At 45.9% G+C, this 14,162-nt stretch overlaps 1 protein-coding gene across 1 annotated transcript; it reads left to right on the top strand.

Moving 5' to 3' along the window:
- Window positions 1-9,908: 9,908 nt before the first annotated feature.
- Window positions 9,909-10,880, top strand: LOC124683092 (ethylene-responsive transcription factor ERF096-like). Its single transcript, XM_047217666.1, has one exon. The coding sequence runs from the start codon at window positions 10,015-10,017 to the stop codon at window positions 10,657-10,659; it is 645 nt and encodes a 214-aa protein (XP_047073622.1). The 5' UTR covers window positions 9,909-10,014; the 3' UTR covers window positions 10,660-10,880.
- Window positions 10,881-14,162: the final 3,282 nt, after the last annotated feature.

Here is a 14,162-nt window from a genome sequence, read left to right as displayed (position 1 = left end):
CTTGTTGTTCAAACTCTTTACTAGAAATTATCTAGACCTTAGAGAGACCAATTATGCAAACCAAATTTTAGCAAGCTCTATGTATTTCTTCATTAATAGGTGCAAAGTATATGATGCAAGAGCTTAAACATGAGGACAACAATTGCCAAGTATCAAATTATTCAAGACATTTTAGAATTACTGCATGTAGCATTTCCCGATTCCAACCATATAACAATTTAACGAAGAAGATTCAACCTTCACCATGAATACTATGAGTAAAGCCTAAGGACATATTTGTCCATATGCAACAGCGGAGCGTGTCTCTCTCCCACACAATGAATGCTAGGATCCATTTTATTCAAACAAAAACAAAAATAAAAACAAACAGACGCTCCAAGTAAAGTACATAAGATGTGACCGAATAAAAATATAGTTTCAAGAGAAGTGACCTGATAAGTTGTCGATGAAGAAGGGGATGCGTTGGGCATCCCCAAGCTTAGATGCTTGAGTCTTCTTGAAATATGCGGGGATGAACCACGGGGGCATCCCCAAGCTTAGACTCTTCACTCTTCTTGATCATAGTATATCATCCTCCTCTCTTGACCCTTGAAAACTTCCTCCAAACCAAACTCGAAACAAACTCATTAGAGGGTTAGTGCATAATCAAAAATTCACATGTTCAGAGGTGACATAATCATTCTTAACACTTCTGGACATTGCATAAAGCTACTGGACATTAATGGAACAAAGAAATTCATCCACCATAGCAAAAGAGGCAATGCGAAATAAAAGGTAGAATCTGTCAAAACAGAACAGTCCGTAAATACGAATTTTAAAATGGCACCAGACTTGCTCAGATGAAAATTCTCAAATTAAATGAAAGTTGCGTACATATCTGAGGATGATTCACGTAAATTGGCATAATTTTCTGAGTTACCTACAGAGAATTAGGCCCAGATTCGTGACAGCAAAGAAATGCATTTACTGCGCAGTAATCCAAATCTAGTATCAACCTTTCTATCAAAGACTTTACTTGGCACAACAATGCAATAAAATAAGATAAGGAGAGGTTGCTACGAGTAGTAACAACTTCCAAGACTCAAATACAAAATAAAAGTACTGTAGCAAAATAAACACATGGGTTATCTCCCAAGAAGTTCTTTCTTTATAGCCATTAAGATGGGCTCAGCAGTTTTAATGATGCACTCGCAAGAGATAGTATTTGAAGCAAAAGAGAGCATCAAGAAGCAAATTCAAAACACATTTAAGCCTAACATGCTTCCTATGAAAAGGAATCTTGTAAATAAACAAATTCATGAAGCGTGATGCAACAAGCATAGAAAGATAAAACAAGTGCAGCTTCAAGATTTTCAGCAAAAAGAGAGGTGTTTTAGTAACATGAAAATTTCTACAACCATATTTTCCTCTCTCATAATAATATCTTGTAGCATCATGAACAAACTCAACAATATAACTATCAAATGAAACATTCTTATCATGAGTCTCATGCATAAAATTATTACTACTCCCAACATAAGCATAGTCATTCTTATTAATTGTAGTGGGAGCAAATTCAACAAAGTAGCTATCATTATTATTCTCATCATCAAATATAGGAGGCATATTGTAATCATAATCAAATTTATCCTCCATAACAGGCGGTACTAAAAGACTACTATCATTATAATCATCATAAATAGGAGGCAAAGCATCATCAAAGTAAATTTTCTCCTCAATGCTTGGGGGACTAAAAAGATCATGCTCATCAAAACCAGCTTCCCCAAGCTTAGAATTTTCCATATCATTAGCAACAATGGTGTTCAAAGCGTTCATACTAATATGTTCCATAGGTTTTTTCATTTTCGCATCAAACCATCCATGTCTTAAATCAGGAAATAGAATAAGAAGCTCATTGTTGTCCATTATGCCAAACTAGTGTAAACAAGAAACAACAAGATGCAATTGCAGGATCTAAAGGAAATAGCTTCGAGCACTCACACGATGGCAACAGAAAAGTACTTTACCTGAGACCGGAGTATGAGTGCCTTTTACCTTTTCTCCCCGGCAACGGCGCCAGAAAAGTGCTTGATGTCTACGGGTGCTTCTATTCTTGTAGACAGTGTTGGGCCTCCAAGAGCAGAGGTTTGTAGAACAGCGGCAAGTTTCCCTTAAGTGGATCACCCAAGGTTTATCGAACTCGGGGAGGAAGAGGTCAAAGATATCCCTCTCATGCAACCACGCAACCACAAAGCAAGAAGTCTCTTGTGTCCCCAACACACCTAATAGGTGCACTAGTTCGGCGAAGAGATAGTGAAATACAAGTGGTATGAATGAATATGAGTAGTAGTATCGGCGCGAGAAAAGTGCTTGCTGGCGTGTGGTTGATGGTGGTAATATTGCGGGAAGTACGGATGCGGTAAAACGATAAACAAGCAGCGGTAGCAGATATTTAGGAACAAGGCCTAGGGATCATACTTTCACTAGTGGACACTCTCAACATTGATCACATAACATAATAAATAGATAGATGCTAGACTCTACACTCTCTTGTTGGATGATGAACACCACTAAGCGTGTAGGATTACACGAACCCTCAATGCCGGAGTTAACAATCTCCACAATATTCAATGTTCATGTTTAAGTAACCTTAGAGTGCATAACGGATCAACATAACCAAACCAAGTACTAACATAGCATGCACCTCTGTCACCTTCACACTACGAAAGGAGGAATAGATCACATCAATACCATCATAGCAATAGTTAACTTCATAATCTACAAGAGATCACAATCATAGCCTACGTCAAGTACTACACGATGCACACCATTGTCACCATTACACCGTGCGGGAGGAATAAACTACTTTAATAACATCACTAGAGTAGCACACAGATAAATTGTGATACAAAACACATTGCAATCATAAAGAGATATAAATAAGCACTTCACTATGCCATTCATAACGACGAATAAGTATTACGTGAAATATAGCCTAAGAGACCCACACGGTGCACACACTTGTCACCTTTACACACGTGGGACAAGGAGTCTCAGGAGATCACATAAGTAAAATCCACTTGACTAGCATAATGACATCTAGATTACAAGCATCATCATATGAATCTCAATCATGTAAGGCAGCTCATGAGATTATTGTATTGAAGTACATAGGAGAGAGATGAACCACATAGCTACCGGTACAGCCCCTTAGCCTCGATGGAGAACTACTCCCTCCTCATGGGAGACGAGCAGCGTTGATGGAGATGGCGGTGGTGTTGATGGAGAAGCCTTCGGGGGCACTTCCCCGTCCGGCGGCGTGCGGAACAGAGACTCCTGTCCCCCAGATCTTGGCTTCGCGATGGCGGCGGCTCTGGAAGGTTCTCGTACCGTGGCTTTTTCGTATCGAGGTTTTAGGTCAGGGACCTTTTTATAGGCGAAGAGGCGGAGTCGGAGGGGCGACGAGGCGGCGACACAACAGGGGGGCGGGCCCCCCTTGGCGCGCCGAGGGTCATGTGTGGTGGGCTGTGCCCCCCTCTGGCGACTCTCGGGTGTTCTGGAAGCTTCGTGGAAAAATAGGATGCTGGGCCTTGATTTCGTCCGATTCTGAGAATATTTCCTTACTAGGATTTCCGGAACCAAAAACAACAGAAAACAACAACTGGCCCTTCGGCATCTCGTCAATAGGTTAGTTCCGGAAAACGCATAAATATGACATAAAATGTGTACAAAACATGTAGATATCATCAATAATGTGGCATGGAACATAAGAAATTATCGATACGTCGGAGACGTATCATACATCCACTATCAAGTACCCATTTTGAACCTCCGGCGGCATAGTCCTACATGAGATCAATTCTTGGATTTAGGTAACCATTTCTCAATGGGTCCTCTTTTGTTAGCAACAAGGGTCTTTGGGACCCAAATAGACCAAGCAACATAACCATCATATGGGCCAACATATTTGGCATAAACATCACCATAATAATCTTCAAATAAAACATAGTGAGGGTTAGCGATTCCCGCATCATCATCATTTGTGGTTTTGCCCTTGGGGGCTTCACCATTAGTGATGGCTTTCTTCTTCTCTTGTGCGGGCTTGGCCTTTTGCTTGTTTGCCTTCTTTGCCTTGGCATTATAACCAAGGCCCTCCTTCCCATTGTTTGATATTTGCTTACTCAAAAGATCATCCAAAGAAAGTTTACTTTGGGGAGAGGAGGCCTTAGCAAGTTCATCCTTCAACCTAGCATTTTCCTCAATAATATTTGCATGATCACATGAAGGAGTAGAGGTACTAGGTATGTCATATGAAGCGAGCCTAATTTGAAGTTGCTCATAAGACTTGGAGAGGAGAGAGTATTCACTCTTCAAGGCTTTGTGTGCCTTGTCTAGATCATCTAGATCTCTCACAAGTTTCTCATGATCAACACCAAATTTGGCCTTTTCCTTTGAAAGCACTTTAGTCTTAGCTCTAGCAAGATCTCTAGCTTTAGTAAGCTTGTTAATTTTATCTTGAGGATCTCCAAGATTTTCTAACCTCTCTTCAAGAGAAGCTATGGTTTCTTGGCTTTCCTCAAGGGAATTTCTAAGAGCATGTAGTTCAAGAGCATCTTCTCTTTCTATTTGGCACTTTTTCTCAAGAGTACCATTTAGTTGAGCCATACGAACCATGAGATTTGAAACATGCTTTTTAGTATTACCTTGTAGGTTAAGAATGAAATCATCAAACTCTAGCATTTCTTCTTTCACTTTTAGACTAGCAAGATCAACCCCTAGATCACTTGAAATGATAGGCATAGAGGGGTTAGGGGATGATACCTCGGAGGATTTAGCCATGAGGCAACTTTCTTCCTCCACATGAATGACCTCATTGGGGGATTCACTTGGTGATGAAGAGTTAGTGGAGAGGGAGGCAAGAGCGACCAATCCATTCGAGGTTGCATCTTCTTCTTCATCATCAACATCATCATCTCCGGAGGTATATTCTTCTTGAGTTGATAGCACAATAGATGTGTCCAAGGAGGATCTTGCCATGAAGCAATGTGCATTCTTGATATGAGGATTCTCATTGGGAGATTCAAAGAGAGATGAAGAGGGAATGTTGGTGGTGACGATGGCGGCCACTTCCTTTGAGCTTTCTTCATCTTCATCATCACTAGAGCTTCCAACTTCATCGGAAGAATATTCTTCCCTAGTCACTAGCACAATTTTTGAGGGCCTCTTCCCTAGTCACTAGAATATTCTTCCCTAGTCACTAGCACAATTTTTGAGGGCCTCTTGCCCTTCTTGGTCTTGTTGTTGTAGAATTTCTTCTTGGGGGCTTTTGAATATTTGTCCTTTGAATCTTTGCTCTTGTCCTTGGGAATGAGCCTTCCACCATGAGTTTCCCTATTCTCATAGGGGCACTCGACAATGAAATGGCGCTTGTCATTACAATTGTAGCAAGATCTTGTCCTTGGGCCCGAATTTGTGGACCCCCTTGAGTTGTTTCTCTTGATGTTGTCTTCCTTGGCCTTGGATGGGTCAACCCAAAAAGAGTTGGCATGGAATGCCATGTGGTCATGGTAGTGGTGTTCCAAGTCTTCCGGACAGGGACATACTCCAAGATGCCCTATAAGATTCTTGAGGAAACACTTCATCAACGGAGTTGACCGCCAAGGCAAGGTTGGACCCTTTTGTCATCCCAAGAGCTCGATTGCGAGAATCATGAGAGTTTTGCTCAAGCACCTTGAGAGCTTGCATCTCGTGCACGACTTGTTGAGAAGTGAGAGAGGAATAGCATTCCCCCCGACAAGAGTCTTGACATCAATGGGTACAAACGGCATCATGCATTCAATGTACTTCTCCTTGATCCAAGAGTCATTGATGTGGGTGGCACCAATAAGCCGGAAGGCATCGGCAACGGTGAGAAGTCTTCCATACATGACTTCATGATCTTCATCCGGTAGCCTCATGAAACATTGGACTTTATTCTTAAGAGCATTATACTTGTTCCTCCTCGTGCTCTCACTTCCAATGCAACTAGCGGCCAAACCATCCCAAGCTTCCTTGGCGGTGGTGTAGTTCCGAACACGATGCAAGTCCTTTGTCCCCACACTAGTTTGAATCATGTGCAAGGCGGTGTTGTTGAGTTGACTATCAACCGCTTCTCTTCTAGTCAACTTGTCGGGGTTGTATGGCTTGAAGCCTTCCAAGATGATTCTCCAAAGTTCATTGGAGGCACTGCAAACATGAGAACGAAACTCAAATTGCCAAGTATCGAAATTCTCAAAGGAAAACTTAGGTGGGTCGCCCCGAATGTTCATATGGGGATGGGGAACCGGTATATCGGGAGATAGGAAAGGTGGACCTACTCGATTGTAGCTCTCACCTCCACTAGTTGCCCTAGGAGATGCAATGGGAGATTTGATAGTGTTTAAGTTATCACCTTCCACGGGTTTGGTAGAGGAGGGTAAATCCGAAGCATCTCCCTCTTCTAACGCACCCGTGTCCTTTACCTCTACAATGGGAACCTTGGGAGGGACCGGAGTCAATAGCTCGAAAATCATCTTTTTCATGCTTTCCACTTGGGCTTCCATGGAGGACTTCAACGAATTGAAATCTTCCATGGAGACCGTCTTGGCGGCCCCTTCCGAAGACTCCTCGTTCGGCATACTCTTAGGCGGTTAAGCCCGAAATAAGAGCCGAGGCTCTGATACCAATTGAAAGGATCGTATGCCGCACCTAGAGGGGGGTGAATAGGTGCTAACCAATTTTTAGTTATTTTTCAATTTAGGCTTGACACAAAGGTAAATTCTCTAGATATGCAACTAAGTGAAATTTACCTATATGACAAGATAAGCAACTAAGCAAGATATAGCTACACAATATAAGAGATAGAATAGGATAGAGGTAACCGAGAGTGGAGCACACGATGACACAGAGATGATTCCCGTAGTTCCCTTCCTTTGCAAGAAGGTACATCTACGTTTGGAGGAGTGTGGTTGCTACGAAAGCCAAACCAACAGCCACGAAGGCTTCACTCAGATCTCCTGTGAGCAACGTCACAAAGGCCTAGCCCACTTCCACTAAGGGATTTCCTCGAGGCGGAAACCGGGCCTTTACAAGGTTCTTGGGGCACACATCCACAACTGAATTGGAGGCTCCCAAATCTGTAACAATACAACAATCAACAACAACACATCAACACAAATCAACTAGGGACCAAATAGGAACACTAGCATGAGATCCCTCAAACAAATGAGGGGAAATGAAAAACGCTTCGGTGAGGATGTAGATCGGTGGCTTCTCCTTCGAATCTCCAAAGATCAAGAGCTTTGGTTGGGGGAGGAAGGAGATCTTGCAAATCTTGTGTTTATTGAGGTGGCTCTAATGGAGGTGAAGCTTGGCAGATTTCTTGTGCAATGATTGAGCAAAGGGGGAAGGAAGAAGAGGGGTATAAATACCCCTCCCAAATTCCAGCCGTTGGGGCTTCCGGGGGGCCGGATAATCCGGCCTAAGTTAGGGCCGGATAATCCGCCCCCCCCCCGGATAATCCGGCCTCAGGTACAAAACCGGGACAATGTCCGGCCAAATATCCGGCCACTATCCAGACTTGCTTTTCTTCAGGTCCTTAGCCATTTTCGAGGGGGCCGGATATTTCCGAAATGTCCGGCCCGGATAATCCGGCCTTGGGACAAAACCGGGACAATATCCGGGCAAATGTCCGGCCCCTATCCAGAATGTACTGAGCTGCAACTCCTCAAGTCCTTAGCCGAAAATCTGGGGGCCGGATATTTTGGAAATATCCGGCCCGGATTATCCGGCCTGATGAATTTTTTGCTGTTTCTTTTGACAACACTGGCCACATCCAACACACATACAAATGTATCTATATAATCCATGTACCACTTAAACAAACATTAGTGTATCACATACATTGACATCAAACACTTCAAAACATAATATGAGAGATGTTCTTTCAAAGATGTTGCCGGTGCCCTTTTAAGGACGGGCGCCGGACACGAAGGCGCATGCCATTGATGACGGCACAGAAGGCCAGTAGCCGCCCGCCAGACCTGGTGCATTCTCTGAAGATGAGGCGCCATTGATGGCAAAGGCCACGACACAAGCAGACCCGTAAGCGATGCAATCGAAGCGAAGCGGACTCGCGGCCGCTGCCAAGTGGGCCTGTAACAACATGGCACGAACAAGCTCTACTCGATAGTGCGGTCGCAAATGGATGCGTCGGGGAGTAAATTTCGGCTACGTTTGCGTCCCCGTGTGGACAACCCGATCAGTTTGCGTCGAGCCGCTGGGCAGGGGTGCAGAGCCATTTTTCGATCATGTAGTCGCAAACGGACGCGTCGGGGCCGCTGAAGATGCCCTTAGTGTCCAAGCATTCAAAAAAGATTTATGTACAAAAGGGAAAATCATAATGATAATTTTAAGGGAAATGCTTTGGTTGGGTGGAAGAGATTTGCACATGTTGAATGCATGATCATTGATCATCCCATCCAACTTAATATCATCGTCCAGAACCGTTTGATCCTTAACCTATAAATAAACTAGATACCCGTGCAATAATCGCTTACTTTGCAACATACTTGCAACATTCCTTTTTGTGATAGGTCAAAACCATGCAAAAACTCATGCATTTTCAAGACAACAATGCAACAAAATCATGTATATGCAACAAATCATCTACAAAAAAATAGCATGCACGCACATGCAAATGCAACATTAAAGCAAAACGTTTGCAGCATAAGACGAAAACATTATCGGTACAAAAGTATTTGCAAGAGATGCTTAGGATCATTGCAACATCTCCCTTGTGGGTTTACATCATTATACAGTCGAGTTTGCAACATGTCAACGAACACATGCAACATCGAGAAACAATTAATCTCTGCGTTGGAGCAGCAAGCTCTCCAATGAGGAATCCGGCTTCCTGAGCCACGCTTGCGCCAGATCCGCTGGCCTCGGGCCGTCTACCAGCAATAACCATATTTCTCAAACCCGAGCACATGAAGCACACCAATTATGAGCTCTAACGCGAGCCGGACCTTGATCTCATCCATGGCAACTAGGTAGGAGAAGGGGAGGAAGAGGAATAGGAGATGTGGATGGTAATAATTAGCACCCCAAAGCCGCAGGAGAGCCTCTTGATCCAATCCTAATATCACTCACGCGGACTAAATCATTTACCTAGATTTAACTGGAAAGAAAAACATCTCGTATCATATAGAGAAAAAATAATCTTCTGATTTAGAGAGAAAATAACCCTCTGATTTCAAACTCTGGGAAATGAACCTTTAACACCTCCCCTTTTCTTTGTCGTCGACAGTGGATGAGCTAGTAGCTCAGTGGCGGTGGCGTGCTCTGACCGGTTAGAATTCGAATTCCATGGGCGCAATATTTCTTGTGGGTTTGGGTCGGTCCTCAGACTACCTTAATTAAGATGCCATGGGCTCCACCTGGTGGTCTTTTTTTTTGTCCTCAACAACGTCACACTTTCTTTTGAAAAAAAATAAGGAAATTATAGTAAGTGAACCCTTTTTTTGAACGGTGGATGGCAAACGTTGAAGTTAAAATAGGCTGCCATCAGTTGCTGGTAGATCTGAGAACGGTAGTCCGTTCGATCGGACGGCAGAGAGAGGGTCGGTCCCGGCCGCGTTACACGTGAGCCACGAGAGCTACACGAGTCTTCCCTGCAGCAAAGCCAACGCAGCCCAACGCGCACCGCGGAGCCGACGCACGCAGACGCAGGCACAAGACGGCGCCACCGCCCACCGAAAGAAACCAACACGAAGCGCCGCCCATACGCGGTACCCGCGTGGCCCCACCTCCACCTCCCTCCGCCGCTCCCCACTCCCAGTCCCAGTCAAAGTCGCCGCCCAGCCGCTTCTACATATACCCTCGCCTCTCCCATCCACCTCCAACTCACCCACCTAGCTCCTCTCCTCCCAATCCAGCCAGCGCACAGCCGACGAAGCAGAGCAAACCCGGTCACCCGTAGCACTCACTCACCGGCCGACCGTCAGCTCGTCCACCATGGCGCCCAAGAGCAGCTCCTCCTCGTCCCAGCCGCAGGCGCCCGCGGGCGGCAGCAAGGGCTGCTGGGGCGCGGAGCCGAAGCTGCGGGGCGTGCGGAAGCGGCCGTGGGGCCGGTACGCGGCGGAGATCCGCGACCCGGTCAGGAAGACGCGAGTCTGGCTCGGCACCTACGACACCGCCCACCAGGCCGCGCGCGCATACGACGCCGCCGCGCGCAGGCTCCGCGGCCCCGCCGCCAAGACCAACTTCCCACCCGCCTCCCCCTCCGCCGCCGCAGCGCTCCTCCACCTCCACCAAAAGACTGCCGCGGCGGCGCCGGCCAGCGCGGGCAACAGCACCGTCGAGTCCGCCTCGTCCTCGTCGTCCAGGGAGGACTCCTTCCTCGCGGCCGCGCCGGCCGAAGCGCTGCTGGAGCTCAGGCTGGGCACGGCGGCGGCGGTGGTGGCCGCGCAGCCGTACCTGTTCCTGGACCCCAGGATGGCGGCCGTCACGGTCGCCGTGCCGGCGCCGGGCGGCTGGAGCGAGGAGCGAAGCGACAGCTCCGGGTCCTCGTCGTCCGTGCTGGACGCCGCCGAGGCGTCCAACGCCGTGGGCGTCGGGTTCGACCTCAACCTGCCCCCGCCGGCCGAGATGGTCATGTAGAACCAGACGTCCTGCTTTTAGCCGGTCAACCGATTCGTTCGTTGGTTTATCCGTTCCGTCCGTCAGTGGATCAATAGTACTAGTGGGTTAATTAGGCTTAGCCATGTACTCAATCCTGTCCCCAAGTGTAAATAGGCAGCTGCAGCATCTGCCTCATGTAGTAATTGTAAATTCGCAATGCAAGAGCAAAGAAATTACAAGGTTTGCTGCCACAAAAATAACGACTTTGTATTGTTCGTTTTGAGATCAACAACAAATGAGCTTCAAGCTGAAGCTCGCGATGTGCCGACAAGCTTTGCTGCGAAAACAAGGGACTTGCGATCTGATCTGCATCTTGCGAAGTAAAGTTCGCTAAAAAAAAAAACAGACGTGCGTGCATCGTACGCGGTACCATGAGCTGAAGAGAACACGTCGTCGCGCCGGCGCCGCCGACGGAGAGATAGCAGCAGCAGTAAAGAAAGAAGCGGCGCCGCCCCTGCCGATGGACTTCCCAGTTGTCGTGTTCAGGGATAGCTACGTGTCAATGCTGGCCCACAGTTGGGCGGCGGTGGCGTGGGGCGTGGGGAGCATCCACGCGCTCGGCAGTACCGAACGCGGCACCGCACCGACTGGGAAGGTGCGGGACGCCGGCCACCAACGCGTGGAGATTTGCTCACCTACACTTCCTCATGTCCTTGTTAATTAAAATTAAATCTACAGATCGCGACGGCTCGGCTGCACGTTAGATTACTCACGACGGTGGAAGTACAAGTTGGCACAGATATGATATGGCACAACAATTAATAATAAGAGAGGCGAGCCCGTTACTATAGTTACATATTGTATCATAACACGTAAATTAGAAATTTTAATAGAAAATACAACATCTATCGTACATAAATTTACATTGAGATTTTAAAAAATGTTAAATACTCTGTATGATATTACCTCATGATAGTATGCATTAGACTAGGGAGTATCATAAGTAGTATCATGCATACCATGTTGGCAAAAATAAATCTGATGTGGCACACCATTTAATGAGGTGAGAGATGAGAGTGGTATCATAATATGATACCGTATCATAGCACGTAAAACTAGAAAATTTAATGGCAAACACATCCTGTACACAAATTTGCATTGAAATCCTACAAAACATTAAATATGATGATACTATGATACTATCTTATGATACTATGCATTGTGAGAGTAGTATCATAAACTAGTATCATGTGCATGATACTAGTGTATGATACTTCCCCATTGTGATTAGTCTTATACACGGTTATCATAAACAAATATCATCATAAATAAATATCATATACATAGTACTAGTATATGTACTTTTCATTATGACAAATTTTACCCTCTTCGTCCCGGTTTAACATACGTCGCACGTAGTTTAAGAAATTGTTTTGACCATTATTTTGATCAATAAAATATGAAAAATATGTCACAAATTATATCATTGAAAAGCACCGCCACCTTTCTGCCCTCTCATTCACCGCCACCTTTCTGTCCTGATTTGTGCCGCTCTGCCCACCTCGCGCCACCGAGAAGCACACCTGCCATCCGCATGTCCATTTCCCCTGTCGTGGAAGCCGCGGCGCTTCTCCCCTTTCCACCGAGACTGTTCTTGGCCGCCCACGATTGATCTCTAGTATAACTAGAAGATAAGAGGAGCCAGGCTCGGAACTGACGTGGCCAACCATTTCTAGTCTGCCACCCCTTCGTGGGGTGCCTTCCCGGCCTTGCGAAACCGTGTCCGCGCCCCGTGCTCGATTTGGTACCCGCCGATCATAATTATCGATGCTTCCGTGCTCGACTTGGAGTTCCGAGGTATGCTTTCCGTCTCTTTTTAGTTTTGTGATTGGATTTAGCACAAATTTTTACAGATAATGAAAATAACGGAAGAATTACTCATGAAATTAGAAAAAAAATGAATTAGTGCTAGGAGGAACTAGACACTAAATGATATAGTAGAAGCGGGACGTCGGCGTGAGAATTCCAGAAATTCATTCCTGACAGGATTCGAACTCTGGTCGTTGGGGTGCACCACTGCGACCCCAACCACTGGGCTATGCCCATGTCCTCTACTCATGAAATTAGATGAGTTCTTCGTGGAGAGAGTCGTGGACTTCAGCCCAGAGGTTGTTAGTTGATTTCTACTTTGATTCCTCCTCACTGGATGATTCTGACTGCGATTCCGACGACAATCACGAGGACATTGTGTTGATGGTCGCCGTGCAGGACCTCCACGGAGAAGCCAACAAGAAGAGGAAGCGGAGGGGAGCCACCATTGCCGGTTGTGCATTCTGCGGAATTGCGCGCTCGACAACGAGATGTTGATGAACAACTTCTTCGCCGAGGTACTCGTCTACCGTTCGCACCTATTCCGTAGACTCTACAGGATGAAGCGAGAACTCTTCGTCCGTATAGTGAAGGCATGCAAGGAGAATTCCGCTTTTTCACTCATCAGAGGAATGCCGCCAGCCTCAACGGTTTTAGTGCCTACCAAAAAATGAACAATGCGGATTATAGCCGTGCAAATACTTTGAATTACACCGACGAGTATCTCCGCCTTAAAGAATATAATACGCCCAAGTTTGTGTGGACAGTGATCCGTGTCTTTAGAGATGAGTATCTCCAAGCTCCAAATGAGGAGGACGCAGAGAGGCTCATGTCAATGAATGAAGCAACGGGCGGCCGACCATGCTTGGGGAGCATGGACTGAATGCCCTAGAAGTGAAAGAACGACCCGACAACATGGCACATGCAGTTCACTAGTCATCATTGGCGTAGCTTAGTGTAGGTCGTGGGGGGGGGGGGGAGCAGCCCCCCATGATTTGGCACATCTCTGAAGCAATTTTTTTGGGAGAGGTTAGATTTGGAATTTTTGTGTGTTTGGCCCCCCTAGAGCCATCCTTGGCAAGCTCCACCACTGCTAGTCATGATCGCGATCCAACAATCGTGCTTTAAGCAGTCGCCTCGCAAGATGAGTGCCTTCTTCTTTGCTTCACTGAGCTGTCCGGATCTCTCAAAAACATCAATGTTTTCGGAAACCTCATCTATTTGCTAGGCTTGCTAGTGGTGATATTCTAGCTTGCAACTACACTATCAACTGCCATTAGTATACCTTGGGGTATTATCTAGCCAACTAGAGTTATCCACGTTGGTCGACATTCATAAAGACGACTAGGGAGCCCAAAAACAAAATGGAAGCTCATTTTGCAAAAAAAAGTCAAGAAGCAGCCCGGGAAGAGAGCTTTTGGTGTTGCAAGCTAGGTTTGCTGTTTCAGTTGTTTTTTTTTTTTTTTGAAACGAGGCAAAAGATTTGCCATTTTCATTAATAGAAAAGAAGTTTAGAGTTCCATAACAAATGCCTAGGACAAGCCCTAGGACTTTAACAAAATCCTACTCTCCCGGTATTATATTGCACAAATCCTTAGCGCCGGCCAAGCACCAAGCCCGAGCCTCATCTTTGATCTTGGCAATGATGACATTTGTGGCGGAAAGGTGGTGTC

Source organism: Lolium rigidum, chromosome 1, assembly GCF_022539505.1.
Source record: "Lolium rigidum isolate FL_2022 chromosome 1, APGP_CSIRO_Lrig_0.1, whole genome shotgun sequence".
In the NCBI taxonomy this organism is placed as follows: domain Eukaryota; kingdom Viridiplantae; phylum Streptophyta; class Magnoliopsida; order Poales; family Poaceae; genus Lolium; species Lolium rigidum.
Note: the sequence above shows the minus strand (reverse complement) of the source record. Positions and strands in the feature narration are given on the sequence as shown.

Bases quoted from the DNA above. Each gene is read 5' to 3' on its own strand.
- LOC124683092 (XM_047217666.1), top strand. From the start codon at position 10,015: ATGGCGCCCAAGAGCAGCTCCTCCTCGTCCCAGCCGCAGGCGCCCGCG.